Source organism: Triticum aestivum, chromosome 4D (assembly GCF_018294505.1).
Source record: "Triticum aestivum cultivar Chinese Spring chromosome 4D, IWGSC CS RefSeq v2.1, whole genome shotgun sequence".
Classification (NCBI taxonomy): Eukaryota; Viridiplantae; Streptophyta; class Magnoliopsida; order Poales; family Poaceae; genus Triticum; species Triticum aestivum.
Window position 1 is genome coordinate 71,115,364 of NC_057805.1, and position 14,097 is coordinate 71,129,460.

The 14,097-nt window shown below is 49.9% G+C and overlaps 1 protein-coding gene across 1 annotated transcript; it reads right to left on the reverse strand.

The window, feature by feature from the left end:
• Positions 1 to 8,017: 8,017 nt before the first annotated feature.
• Positions 8,018 to 10,230, reverse strand: LOC123096289 (BURP domain-containing protein 12). Its single transcript, XM_044517981.1, has one exon. The coding sequence runs from the start codon at positions 10,151 to 10,153 to the stop codon at positions 8,276 to 8,278; it is 1,878 nt and encodes a 625-aa protein (XP_044373916.1). The 5' UTR covers positions 10,154 to 10,230; the 3' UTR covers positions 8,018 to 8,275.
• Positions 10,231 to 14,097: the final 3,867 nt, after the last annotated feature.

Below are 14,097 nucleotides of genomic sequence, written 5' to 3' on the forward strand. Positions count from 1 at the left end.
CGACCCACTATTTCAAGAGTGTTTTTATGGAGTCTGAGACCGGTATAGTGACTCCACTAGAACCTTTTTTAGGTCTCGAACTCCATATGGGTGGTTATTATCCATCCAATATGGCACATTGCTAGAGTTTCTCTTATCTTTTTTCCTAATCTGTATCATCTGCCGGAGAGAAGAAGCAGATTACTTAGTTAGAAGCATTGTTGCAAATCGAAGAGGGACATTTTCTCAAGATTTCCCAAAAAAGTGGCATGCAATACATGATCATTGTGGGCTTATTGGAAGCTACCTTTCGTTGCCCATCGCACCAAGAATCCAATTCCAAACATCTCTTGTAATGATGAAGATGATAGACCTAAAATAAATGGACTTCTGTCAGCTTTATTTTCATCACTTATGTTCTTTCTGGTACATACACAAGACCACCCAAATATAAATCATGTAGCTCAAGTTACATGCTGACACTTGATACTTACCTTCTTTTAGATCATGAAATAAACTATATTTGACACCAGGCGTGAGTAGATAATAGAAAATTGACATGATGAATTACTAGTACACAACTTTGTCAAGCAGGAATTTGATGTATATTTTGTAGAACTCCTTTATTTTACCACAACAAAGGTAATTTGATCAATAAAGTCAAATTGCCCTCAGCTCACCCAAATTTCCAGGATTTACAGTTTACATTTGATGATGAACCAACCCTTTTTCTACCACATAGAGTGAACAATTCTTAACCATTAAGGTTGCAAAAGAAGAAGAGATATGACTTGGTAAAAGTACTTGTCTTAGTTCGGCAAGAAGAAGATTAAGCAGTTTCCATGGCATCAATCTGCGATTGTCCATGTCATATCTCCCTTGAAGATCCAATGGCAAACCTCTATTTTGACGGGTTTACCACCAAGGGCGATGAACACTCCATGAGCCACTTTCTTAGTAAAAAAAGGTGTCAGACAAGGAGACCCACTTTCCCCACTGATCTGTGTACTAGCTGCAGACATGCTCCAAACCATGATGAATGAGGCCATGACAAATTTACTGGTGAACTCTCCCTTGCTGCACAATTCATGCTCTGACTACCCAATCATCCATTATGCAGATGATACCATCTTAGTGGCTACTGTAGATGCTCAACAACTCACCCACATTAAAAATCTTCTGCTTCATTTTGCTACTTACACTGGGCTCAAAGTTAACTACTCTAAATCCACTGTGATTTCCATCAACACCCCTACCACAAAGATGAATGAGCCATCTGTTTTACTTGGTTGCAAGATTGGAAATTTGCCACACACATATCTTGGTCTCCCACTCAGCACATCCAAGCCCAAAGTATTGGATTATGTGCCCATGATGAAGAGGATTGAAAACATAGTGCTTAGTTATTCCACACTCTTATCCACTGGTGACAAGCTTACCTTGATCAAATCTGTCTTCACCAGTATGCCCACATTTTCATGTGCACATTATCTCTGCCTAAAACTATGGTTAAGCAAATCAACATATACCTCAAGCAATGTTTTGGATAAAATGTGGGACTATTGATTCTGGATCTACATTAATCTCATGGGAGAAAGTTTGTAGACCTAAAGAAGATGGCACTACTAGGGAAAAGCCTAGCAGTAGGGCGGGTCTGAGGACTATCAGCAACGTGGGGTACCGCGCTACTAATACGGCGCTACAACTAACACTTAGCAGTAGTGCGTTCCTACCCGCGCTACTGTTATAGCTACTTAGAAGTAGCGCTTTCCATACAAGCGCTACTGCTAATCTAACTAGTAGTAGCGTTTTTCGTGCCCCGCACTACCACTATTCTGTTTTTTATTTTTTTATTTTTAGTGTATTTATACGCCGTTATACAAATTTTAAGAGGTTGTTATATCATTATGTCCATGATGAATTAATATATCATTGTGACGAAGAAACATGGATTAGATTCATTTGGATGAATCAAAAGTTGAATTAGCACGACGATCCTACTAATTCAACTTTTGGTCACTTTTGATCCATCCACATGAATCTAATCCGCATTCCTTCCACCTATGATATAATAACTACTCATGCTCATAATAACAAATCATCATGATAATCATGATCAACATCATCATCATATTAATATAAAAACTCTTGCATCATATCGTCACCAACAACACTAGCTAATAATCATCATAGTCATTACCACCAACACTATTTAATCATCATAGTCATAGTGTAGCTATCTAACCACCACCAACACTAACTAATAATAATAATCATAGTCATTACCACCAACACTAGCTATTTAATCATCATAGTCATAGTGTAGCACATCATCATCTTCAAACTCATTCTAGCTAGCTAATCACTCCTGCCGCTCTCTCTCAGGTAAAATAGCATAGAACATGTGTAGCACTCCTGTTTCATCATATTAGAGAATGCAGATGAACCTATCTCCTAATTGTGGGGCGCGCTTCTGATTGCTGCCCCCTAGTACTTCTCTGCTGTGATCCTTCACAATTTTGCTCCAGTCTTTAACTATTAAGACTTGCTCGCTTCGAGAAATCTTGAATGCACTCATGTGCAATGTAGGATGTCTTGGTCGTAAGCTAACCATTGTCATGCGACCTTTAGGCTCGATCCAATGAGGCACAACATTCATTGGGAGTCCTTGTTGAAGAACATCGTAGTAACATACTTAGCAATGAAGTTTAGCTTAAAAATAATGTATGCAAAAGATGCACTGAGGACAAATAGTAAAAATCTTACCATCTTTCCTAAATAGATGTGACAGTAGTTCAATACGCAGACTAGTGGTCGCACGTTTTGAGTACTAATATTTCGAAGTCCAGGAAAATAACTTGTCTTGACAGCATCGAGATCCTCAAGCCATGAAACATAATGACTTATCTCCTCGCAGTTTAGTTCAGCCCCAGGACAGTAGTAGGTGCTGTCTACCAAGCGCCGGACATGTTTACTTGAATGGAAATAACCTGTCAATAGAAATTAGTTGTCAGCTATTTTTAAATAAACAATATCCAAGACATAAATATGGTTGAGAAACTCACATAATGGTAGAACTGGAGGCGTCTGCACATCGACCCAGATGTCGATATTACCTTCAATTTCATCTTCCGGACGAATATCAAAGGTGATAAGCATATCAGGCTCAAATGCATAAGCCTTGCATAGTTCTCTCCAATTTTTGTATTCAAAATAGGTGTAGGTGTCTGCATTGTATAATTTTACGGCAAAAGTATAACCATGCTCGGTCCTTAAGTGAACTCTCTTTACCTCCATACTTTCCGTAGTACTGAAACCAATCTTATCTAAGACATAAATTCTTGCATGGCAGGGGATACGCTAGTAGAATAGTAAAAAATTAAAATTATAAGTTGAAGCAAAAGAAGCAGAAGTCATGCTTAATTATGAAAAAAGACTTGTCGTTGTGACTTATTGTATCCACTTCGAAGGGCTCATCCGATGCTGAAGTGCCTACCACCAACTAGGTGAGGCCTGTCGCACAGGCCGCCCTCGTCTTCGCAGTATTTGCACATACCGAATTCATTTTCGTCGTCAGACATTTCCTATGTTCATAGTTGAAACATTAATTGAAAATCGATCGAAGGCAACTACCAGGAAACTCAACACACACATCACTATTACTCAATATGCAAGGGGTTGACTTTAGGTCTGTCGAGTCTTCCTTCCTAAACTCTCAACTCAGTATATGGTGGGTACTCCCTCTCTGATATTGCGACCGTCGGTGATGGTCACTACTCCTCCTTTCCCTAGTGCATTACAAATATATAGCACAAGGAAAAGAAGGAGAAGCGACCCCCATGACAACAGTCGGCATTCTTCTTCTCTCATATATGGTGGACACTCCCTCACTGATTTTTTGACCGTCGATGATGGTCGCTACTCCTTCCCCTAGTGCATAACAAAGGTCTAGCACAAAGAGAAGAAGGAGAAGCGACCCCCACGACAACAGTTAGCATTCTTCTTCTCTCATATATGGTGGAGACTCTCCCTCACCGATTTTTTGACTGTCATGTATGGAGCCCCGACAGACTTAAAGTCAACTCGAAATGTCGTTTAATTCTCTTTCTAGCAAATCCGGGGCACTCAATATTTCCTACATATTCTAGCACAAGTCATGCTTAAATTCACGGAAAAATCCGGCATGAACTTTGCTAAAATATGACATATTGAGCGCCTGAAATTTGTCGGAACGGAAATGAATCAACATTCTGGCAAAACATAGGCCACTCGGATTTTCCCTGCGATACAAAGATGTCCATACACATCAACGATGCTTAAACTTGCAATTCCATCCGGATCAACTATCATAAGCATTAGCACATGAGCTCACCGACTAAATACCCTAGTTCTACTCTATTCAACACACCGAGGAGTAGAGAAGGAGGAGGTGGGCTTTTAAATCACCGACTCGGGTGTAGAGGAAGTAGCTAGAGGTAGCTCGGATGACGATCACTCCAAGGAGACACGACTCTACAAAGCCTGCATATTCCACCGAGTGAAAATTTTAGATCATCAAATCTCATATAGCATTCTTTGATGACAAAGTGATAATGACATAAAAATAATTAAATTTTCCAATACATTTCTATATTGAAAAAGAAAATTACAAAAAATTTCTATACCTATTCACTAGTTTTCTATCATATCCAAAAACATTTTATATTCAAAAAACATATTCACTAGTTTTCTATTACTAAAATGTTCTATTAATAAAACTTTTTTATATTACTAAAATTACAAACTATGTCTAAAACGTCCTAGTTCTAGCCCTAACATTTACTAAAAATACCTCAGTGAAACCCTATGTCTGAAACATCGTAGTTCTAGCCCTAACATTCACTAAAAATACCTTAGTGAAACTAGTTCTATTAATAAACCTAACATAACTAAATTAAGCACTTACTAAATTCTATTGTATTGAAAAAGCAGTAAAAAAAACTATGTGAAACCAGTTCTATTAATAAACCTAACATAACTAAATTAAGCACTTACTAAATTCTATTGTATTGAAAAAATAGTGAAAAAACCACATTATCAATGAGGAGAGATGGAGGGAGGCAGGATGGAGGAAGGGGTGGGAGGAGGGAGGAGAGAGGAGGAGGGAGAAGGAGGTGGGACGAGGGGGAGGAGGGCAGTGGGAGGAGGAGGGAGGAGGATGGAGGAGGGCGCGATCAGAGGAGGAAGGAGGGCGCGGCCGGAGGAGAAGGGAGGAGGGCGGTGGGAGGAGGAGGAGGAGGAGGAGGGGCGCCGCATACCGAGGAAGGAGGAGCGAGGGCGGCGGCGGCAATGCGGCGGCGGGGGAGGGCCGAACGTCGGCGGTGGTGGAACGGTGAGGGGAGAGTGAGAGTGGGAGTGGAGAGGGGATCAGAGTGAGGGATGGCCAGTGGAGAAGATGGGATGGGTTTAGCAGTAGCGCGTGCTAGGCGAAAGCGCTACTGCTAAACTACCTAGCAGTAGCGCGTCTCAGGGGAACGCGCTAGTACTACACTTTGCCTGGTGGCAATGGTGTGGCAATATTAGTAGTAGCGCACTTTGTCCTTGCCGCGCTACTGCTATATCTATAGCAGTAGCGCCTTACGAGGACACGCGCTACTGCTAAGTACCAGTAGCGCGTCATTTTAACCCGCGCTACTGCTAAGGTTCTGTGTATAAGGTTTTCTCTAGTAGTGTGGGGGACTAGGAGTATTGGACATTGGCACGCACAACCAAGCTCTCTTGATGAAATTTCTTCACAAATTCCTCAATAAAGAAGACATTTCTTGGGTTAACATCATTTGGGAGACTTACTACCAAACAACACTGCCTGGTGACAGAAATGTGGGATCTTTCTGGCGGAGAACTGTTTCCAGACTTCTCCCTTGTTTTAAACAACATGCTATATGCAAGGCGGGAATAGGAGACACAACTCTGTTTTGGACTGATAACTGGATTGGAAAACCTCTATCGCTCACATTCCCATAGCTATATTCCTTTGCCATTAATGGAGACATCACTCTATCTAAGGTTATTGAACAACCAGACACCAGTCAGCATTTCCATAGGCCACTATCACTCCAGGCTTATCAGCAATTCAACACATTGGAGGAATTTCTTGGTACCAGAATGGCAAGTGATGAGCAAGACATGTGGCATTATTCCTGGAACAGCAACACTTATTCATCCATGAAGATGTATAGAGCACTCAAGAAGACAAAAGTTCCCCAAAGCATTTACAAGCTCCCGTGGAACACATCATGCAGGCTCAGACACAAGATCTTCTTTTAGATGCTATACCAAGACGGATTAAACACAAGGAACCTATTGCACCACAAGAATATGTACTTGGAGGATTATAGTTGTGTGCTCTGTGCAGACAAGACTGAGGAAACAACACTTCACCTATTCTGGGATTGCCCATTTGCCATAAGATGCTTGGGATTATCTCATGCAAGATAAACAAAAGAGGTATATCAACACATGATGAGATCATGCTAACACTGCACATACTTCCATCAGATATAGCACTGGATATGATCATCATGAGCTGTTGGGGTATTTGGTCTGTCAGGAACGATAAAATTTTCAGATCAGCAGCCCCACACTTTAATACATGGAAGTTTTATCTCAAGGAAGGATTATGGGCATCAGAACTAAGAGCAAAACCAAATAAAGCAGACAAGATAAGGAGTTGGGTTGCACAGTTCATGGACCCGGATTAACTCTGTTTTTCTTATGTTTCCCAAAACCGGCAATGGTTAATTTTACTAGTTACCCTGTACTTTGTTTAATTATTTAATAAAAATATCGTAGAACGATTGTTCTATGGTTTCTGCTAAAAACGCTCCATGAGCCAGGCTTGCGTCAGAAGTGTCAAGGTAACAGATCGCCACCCCATGATTGATTAACAGATCGCCACCCCATGATTGATCTTCTGATCAGAGTTGGCGGTGGTAATTTCGGCCTCGTAAACCTAAAAACGAAGGTGCCACCATCTTCTGATCCAGGAGTCCTAGATCTAGTGTTTCCCCCGGAGCATACCAAGCGACAACGATGCCTCAACAAGGAAGTGATGTCGGAGACGCCGCCATCATCCACCGTAACCGAAGTCGGCACAATTTCATTGGCTATCGTGCCACCTCAATCTCGCCATTAATTGGATCCACGCGGAGCCTCGCCGTAAAGACGTACATCGCCGTCTCCCGATGGTCCCTCCAACTGGAGTAAACTCCCGAACCGATGCCCTCAAGAGTGACTACGACGTAGAAGCACGGCCATCGCTCGATCCCAGAAAGATCTAGGGTTTCACCCGGAGTTGCCCGCGCCGTCATGGACCCCAGTACCTCACCCCACGCTACACGCCGACCACGAAAGCCAAATCCGGCTGGTACTGACCGTGGACCAGCCCTTCCACATCCACCTCGTGCAGGAGAACAGGCCCTCCATGGTGCTACAACATCGCCGCCGCCATGCGCCATCGCCAGGAAGCAATCCAATGTGGGGTGGAGACCCAGATCGAGGAGCACGCGCTCCCGCTCGTCAAAGGTGCCCCGCACCACGAGAGGAAGGAGCTCCTCCGTCACCGCCGTCAGCCGCCCTGGCTTAGCTCGGCGGCCTCGTTGCAAATTCAAGAGGGTCACTTCCCCAAGATTCCCAGAGAAGTGGCATGCCATGCATGATCATTGTGGGGCTATTGGAAGCTGCCTTTTCGTTACCCATGTCGATCGCACCAAGAATCCAATTCCAAAAATCACTTGTAATGATGAAGATGACAGACCTAAAATAAAGGGACTTCTGTCAGCTCACACTTATTTTCATCACTTATGTTCTTTTTGGACAATAGAAAATTGGAAGATGGCACATACAGGACATGACCCAAATCCAAATCACGTACCGCTTAAGTTACATGCTGACACTTGATACTTGCCCTTTTTTAGATCATGAATTAAACTATTTGACACCTGGTGTGCTACATACAGGAAAATGACAGAATGCATTACTAGTACACACCTTTATCAAGTAGGAATTTGATATAGATAACTAGAATTCTTTTCTTTTACCACAACAAAGGCAATTTGATCAAGAAAATCAAATTACTCAGCTCACCCAGATTTCCAGGATTTACAGTTTACATTTGATGATGAACCAACCCTTTTTCTACCACACAGAGTGAACAATTCTTAAACCATTAAGGTTGCAAAAGAAGAAGAGATGGAACTTGGTAAAAGTACTTGTCTTAGTTCGACAAGAGGAAGATTAAGCAGTTGTCATGGCAGCATCAATCTGCGACTGTCCATGTCATGTCGCCCTCGAAGATCCAATGGCAAACCTCTATTTTGCCGGGTTTACCACCAAGGGCGATGAACGCTCCATGAGCCGGGCTCCAATCAGAAGTATCAAGGTGACAGATGGCCACCCCGTGATTGATCTTCTGACCGGAGTCGGCGGCGGTGATATCGGCCTCGTACACCCGCGCCTTGGGCACTGAGTGGCAGTAGTACACCAGGTACGGGAACAGACTCTGGTGGCATGATACAGGCCGTGTCACCTTGCCACCGTGCACTCCGGTGACATTGCCCAGCCTGATGTCCGCGCCGCTGCCCGCCGTGGAGGCCGTGCTGTGCACAACAATGTCACTGCCTAGCATCTCCACAGCAAAGTCCACAATGTCCTCAGCTGAGGTCGCGCACCTCTTGGTCTCGCCCTGGCTGGGCGCGCGCTCGCACTCGGCTACCGTGGATGCCACTGCCTTGCCCATCGCCGTGTCCAGGGGCACCCTGAAGACCTCTGACACGGCATTCGGCTCGAATGGTATCTTCCCGGCAATGTCTCTCGGCAGGAATGCCCTGGGTGGCATCTTGTCCCTGATGTCCGGCATGGGCATTCGGTTCCCGGCCACCAGCTCCCTCTCCCTGAAGAACTTGCCTGGCTCTGGAGACCACTTCATATGCCGATGCTCGGATGTGGTTGCCTCCGCCGACACTGACACTGTGCTTGACGTGTTGTGATACGCCTTGAAGTCGATGCCGGTCTTGGCGTACCCCTTGAACGTGGTATTGTCTCCGGCGTACTGCTTGAACCCAATGTGGTGGTTGCGGTTGGTGCCTTCGCCGTAGCCTTTGAAGGCGACGCTGCCCTGGTTGCCCGAGCCACCGTAGCTCTGGAACTCGGCGGCCCCGCCGTTGGCACCCTTGGCGTAGGAGGCGAAGCTGTCGTCCCCGACATTGGCGTCATCGCGGTACCCCTTGAACGTGTCCACTCCGGCATTGCCGCCGGCACCGTAGCTCCGGAACGTGTTCTCGGGCACGTTCCCCTCGACACCGTATCCCGTGAAGGTGTCTGTGGCGCCGTTGGCGGACTCGCCGTAGTTGGCGAAGCCGGAGCTGAGGGTGTTGGTGTCGCCGCCGTAGGAGGTGAAAGTCTCCCGCAGGCTGTTGGCGCTCTTGCCATAGCCGGCGAAGCTGCTCTCCCCGTGGTTGGCCTCCTGGGAGTAGGATGTGAACCCGCGGGTCCGGCCATTGGCCCCGGCGTCGTAGTTGGTGAACTTGGATTCCGGGACGTTGGTGTCCGCGGCGTAGGCCGTGAAGGAGCCCGACCCGCCAGTGGCGCCGCCGGCGTAGGAGGTGAAGTTGGCGGTGACGACGTTGCCGTTGGCCTCGTAGCCGGTGAAGGAGTCGGCCCGCCCCGACGAGTCCCGGCCGTAGCGGCGGAACGAGTCGGCGGCGACGTTGACGTCCGGGGAGTAGCTGCTGAACCCGTCGGTGCCGGCGCCAGCGCCGGAGCCGTAGTTGGTGAAGTTGGCGTCGCTGTAGCTCTTGAACTGGCCCTTCCGGTCCGCCAGCGACGCCACATCAGAGGACGGGCAGAGCAGAGCAGCCTTGGAGCAGAGTGTGGGTAGGCGGGCGGTGATGTCGGGGAGCGAGGAGGGGAAGGATGCAGCGTCGGCGGCCGGCAGCGGGGAGAGCTTAGAGACGAAGAAGGCCGGGTGGGGGCGGTTGTTGGGCACCTTGCGGTTCCAGTAGCGGATGAAGGCCGCCTTGGCCGTGAACGGGTTCACCGAGGAGGACGCGGCCGCGGCGCCGGCGGCATTGCGGAGCAGCAGGAGGAGGAGGAGGAGCAGCTGGGTGGTGAGGACGGGGCGGGAAGGGGAAGCCATTGGAGGGGTGGAGATTTGGGGGCGGAGACAGTGGGGAGGGGAGTGAGGGTGGGGGGGATTTCCCCGGGTGTGAGTGACGTCGTGGGGTGGGGGATTGGAGGGGAAGAGAGATTAATCGATCGATTTCCCCCTGTTTCCATTAGCTAGTGCTTTGGCTAAACAGAGGCCAAGTGCCGACGAAAGTGAGTACTCCCTCCGTGACCTCGTCTCCTGGGATCACAAGTCCATGGCTCCAAATCCAATCTCAGGGACGTCCGTGACAAACAATTTCACTTGAGCCGCTGGAGGGACATGTGTTTTTTACGAACGCCGCCGCCTGGACTTAACTGACAGCGGTTGTCCTGCCTCCGCCGGCTCTTGCAGCCAGTCTAACGAGGCGCCGACCTGCCTTGTCACACCATTCATCACCACGGCGGAGAGCGGATCCAACGCCGGACGCCGGTCGTTCGCAGCCCTCTAATAGCATCTCCAGGCCACAGGCCGACTTTTTTCGCGCCCACTTTTTTCACGCCGGTGTAAAAAAAAACCCAGTCGTGTCATCAGGACTCCGAAATCCGCCGGCTCGGTCCGTTTTTTGGCCCAGCGATCCCAAGGCCGAACCCAGTGCAGTGGGCGCTTGGGGCCTCCGACGGAAGGGAAAACCGCGCCTGGGCCACCACTGTCAGGCGAAAATGCATCTTGCACGTCCAGATACGCGCACCCCCCCCCCCCGGCACGCCCTCCCGCTACCTTGCCGATCCCGGCGGAGCCCACCAACCCACCGCCGCTAGATAGGACATTCCCCCGCCGGAAAAGAGAGGGTTCCGCCGCGGCATCCTCCACCCCGTTCCTGCGCGAGCTTTCCGGCGCTCCGGCCATGATGGGCCGGAATACCGGCGGCTGCGCGCCTACTACGCCCGCTAGGTGTTCGGCGATTTGTCTGCTCAACGATGGACTCCGACAACGAGGAGGCGCTCGCGGCGCTGCTGGAGGAGGAAGCCGATGCCGACGCCCAGGACGAAGAGCATCTCATGGTCCTCGCCGCCCTGGCCAGCCTGCTCGTGAGCAATGCAAAGCCGCGGCGAGGTGGCTCGGCGCCGGGCCGGCTGAAGGCAAAGCAGAGGCATCGACTGGAAGGCTATTGCTTGCTCTACTCCGACTACTTCGCCGACGCTCCACTGCACGGCGACAAAGTATTTCGGCGTCATTATCGGACGAGCCGAAAGCTCTTCCTCAGGATTGTGAATTCAATCTGTGAGTTCGACAACTACTTCAAGTGCAAGAAGGATTGCACCGGCACACTTGGATTCACCTCACTCCAGAAGTGCACGACAACTATGAGGATGCTTGCATACGGAACTCCCGACGATTCACTGGAAGACTATGGATGCATGGCCGAGTCCACGACCATTGAGTGTTTCTACAAGTTCTGCAGGGCAGTGGTGGCATTGTTTGGACCGCAATACTTGCGATCACCCAATGCTGGAGACACTGCTCGGATCCTAGCACAGAATGCAGCAAGAGGATTTCCTGGGATGCTTGGAAGCATCGACTGGATGCATTGGAAATGGAAAAACTGTCCATTTGCTTGGCAGGGGATGTACAAAGGCGGTTGCAGTGTGGTACTTGAGGCGGTGGCCACACATGACCTCTAGATTTGGCACTCCTTCTTTGGTATGCCACGAACTCACAATGACATTAACATACTGCAGTGCTCCCCTGTCTTTGCCAAGCTTTTTGAAGGCCATTCTCCTCCGGTGAACTTCGAGGTCAATGGACGGCACTACAACAAGGGATACTGCCTAGCAGATGACATCTATCCGAGATGGTCCACATTTGTGAAGACTATCTCGAGCTCTATGCCAGGAGGCAAGAACTCCCACTTTGCCAAGTGTCAGGAAGCTTGCAGGAAGGATGTCGAGCGGGCATTTGGTGTGCTCCAATATCGATTTGCTGTGTCCGATACCCCGCTCAGACCTGGTTGAAAGATCAAATGTGGGAGATCATAACTTGCTGTGTCATCTTGCACAACATGATCATTGAGAGCGAGTAGGAAGAGCCATTGTTTGACACTGAACCATATTATAGGCAGGGTCCTCTTGCCAAAGTTGATCACCAGCTACCGGTAACCTGGAGTGCCTTCCTTAATATGCGTCAGGAGATCCGAGACCCACAGGTGCAGAGGGCGACGCGGGGGGAACCCTAGCCGCCGCCGCAAGGAGTCCCCGCCGCCGAGCTACCCCGCATCGCCGCCGCCGAAGGGCCCGCCGGCGAAGCCAGGCCGGACCCCAGGAAGGTGGCGGCGGGGCGGCTCGGGGCCCTCGTGCCCCCCAACGCCTCCCGACGCTCTGCCTGCCACTCCGTCCAGCCGCGGCGCCCCCCTGCTGGTCCGGCGGGGGCGGATCCGGCCCTCCCGGGGCGGCCTGGCCCCGCGCGTCGCTGGCCAGCCGTGGCCCCCTGCCTCGCCATCCTCGGCCGCCGCAAACCCCGTCTCCTCGCGCCTCCCTCCCTGCCCGCGACCCGGTCTTTTTCGGCGATTCTCGGGCCTCCCCCCTCCAGCTGCTGCTTGAACCTGCAGTCTACGGTGACGGCCGAATGCGGGGCATTCGCGGTCTGCCCTCTCGTGCAGGCAGCCCCCTCGTCTCCGGCGGCCCTCCCCTTCCCCAAGCAACGGTGATGGATCTCGCGCGGAGGCGGCGACGTGTACGCGGTTGTGGCTAGCTCGGGGCCCCTCGCAGCGGGTCTTTGTTGGTGCGGTTCCGGCCCCGGCGGCTACAGGCCCGCGTCTCTCCGGTGTCCCTCGCTGCCGGCGTTCTCCACCAGGCTGCTCCGGCCCGGCGACCGGGTAGCTGCGCCCCTTCCAGCCTACCTGGCTCGCCGAGATCCCGACTGTCAAGGCCACGGCAGCTCAGATCTGCGTGCTTCCAGTCCTTGCTTGCCGGCGTTGCTGGACGCCGTCGCGGCAAGACCCTCCCACGTGGTTTGCCTCGTCGCCCGCCCTACCATATACGCCTCGAAGCCTCCCCGTTGGCCAGATCCTGTGCCCTTGGGTGTGGAGGTGGTGCCACCCTCCGACGGCAGGTGCAGCCCCGCCAACCCCCCATGACTCGGTGATTCCAACCGGCGTTAGCCTCCCATCTTCGATCCCAGGATTCGGCGGCAATGGGATCACTCAACTTCAGGCCAGGGAGAGATCCCTGCTCGGCTCGCCGGTGCTGGCAGCGATGGCGCCCGCGGGTGTCGTTTTCCTCCTTGGAGGCGCTGCCAAGGCCTTCTTTAGTTGGGCCCCTCTTCAAGCTCGGGGGAAACCCTAGATCCGGGTCTCCCGGACCGGATAGTGACGGAGTCTCGGCACCGTTCTCCTTCTTGAAGGCACTATCTTGCTCGCTCGCGGTGTCCCCGGTTTTGGCTCGGAAGATGTTGTAGTTCTCATTGGCTTTGGTAGCGCCGCTATTGGCTCGGGTCTAGTGGGTTTAGCTGTGATGTATCTTCTGTTTGGGCCGAGCATCCCTTGTCTCTCTGCTCCGGGCACCATGTTCATGCCTACTTGCGTTCGTGTCACGTGTTGTACCCCCTGTACTGATTCTTCTTCTTCTTCTATCAATGGAATGATACGCAAACTTTGCGTATTCGAGAAAAAACAACTGCAGCAGGATCTGGTGGAGCACCTACGGAGGCTCAAGGGCAACGCCTAGCTCGACGTGTGATGAAATACAAGTTTTTATTTGTTGAACAATATAATTTGTATTGAACTATTTGATTTCTATTGATTTTCTTTGATGAACTATGTGATAAAAAAATAGCTTCTATTGAATTTGCGCCGAAGCACGCAGAATATGGGCCGAAATCGGTCAATTTGCGCCGATAGTGGGCCAATTTCCGCCGAAAGTGGGCTGAAAAGTGGGCCAATTTGCGCCAAAAGTGGGCCGAAATCGGCGCCTCGGGGCGGCGACTGGGAGCCCGAT

Excerpts from the sequence above, each read along its gene's own strand:
- LOC123096289 (XM_044517981.1), bottom strand. The coding sequence starts at position 10,153 with ATGGCTTCCCCTTCCCGCCCCGTCCTCACCACCCAGCTGCTCCTCCTC.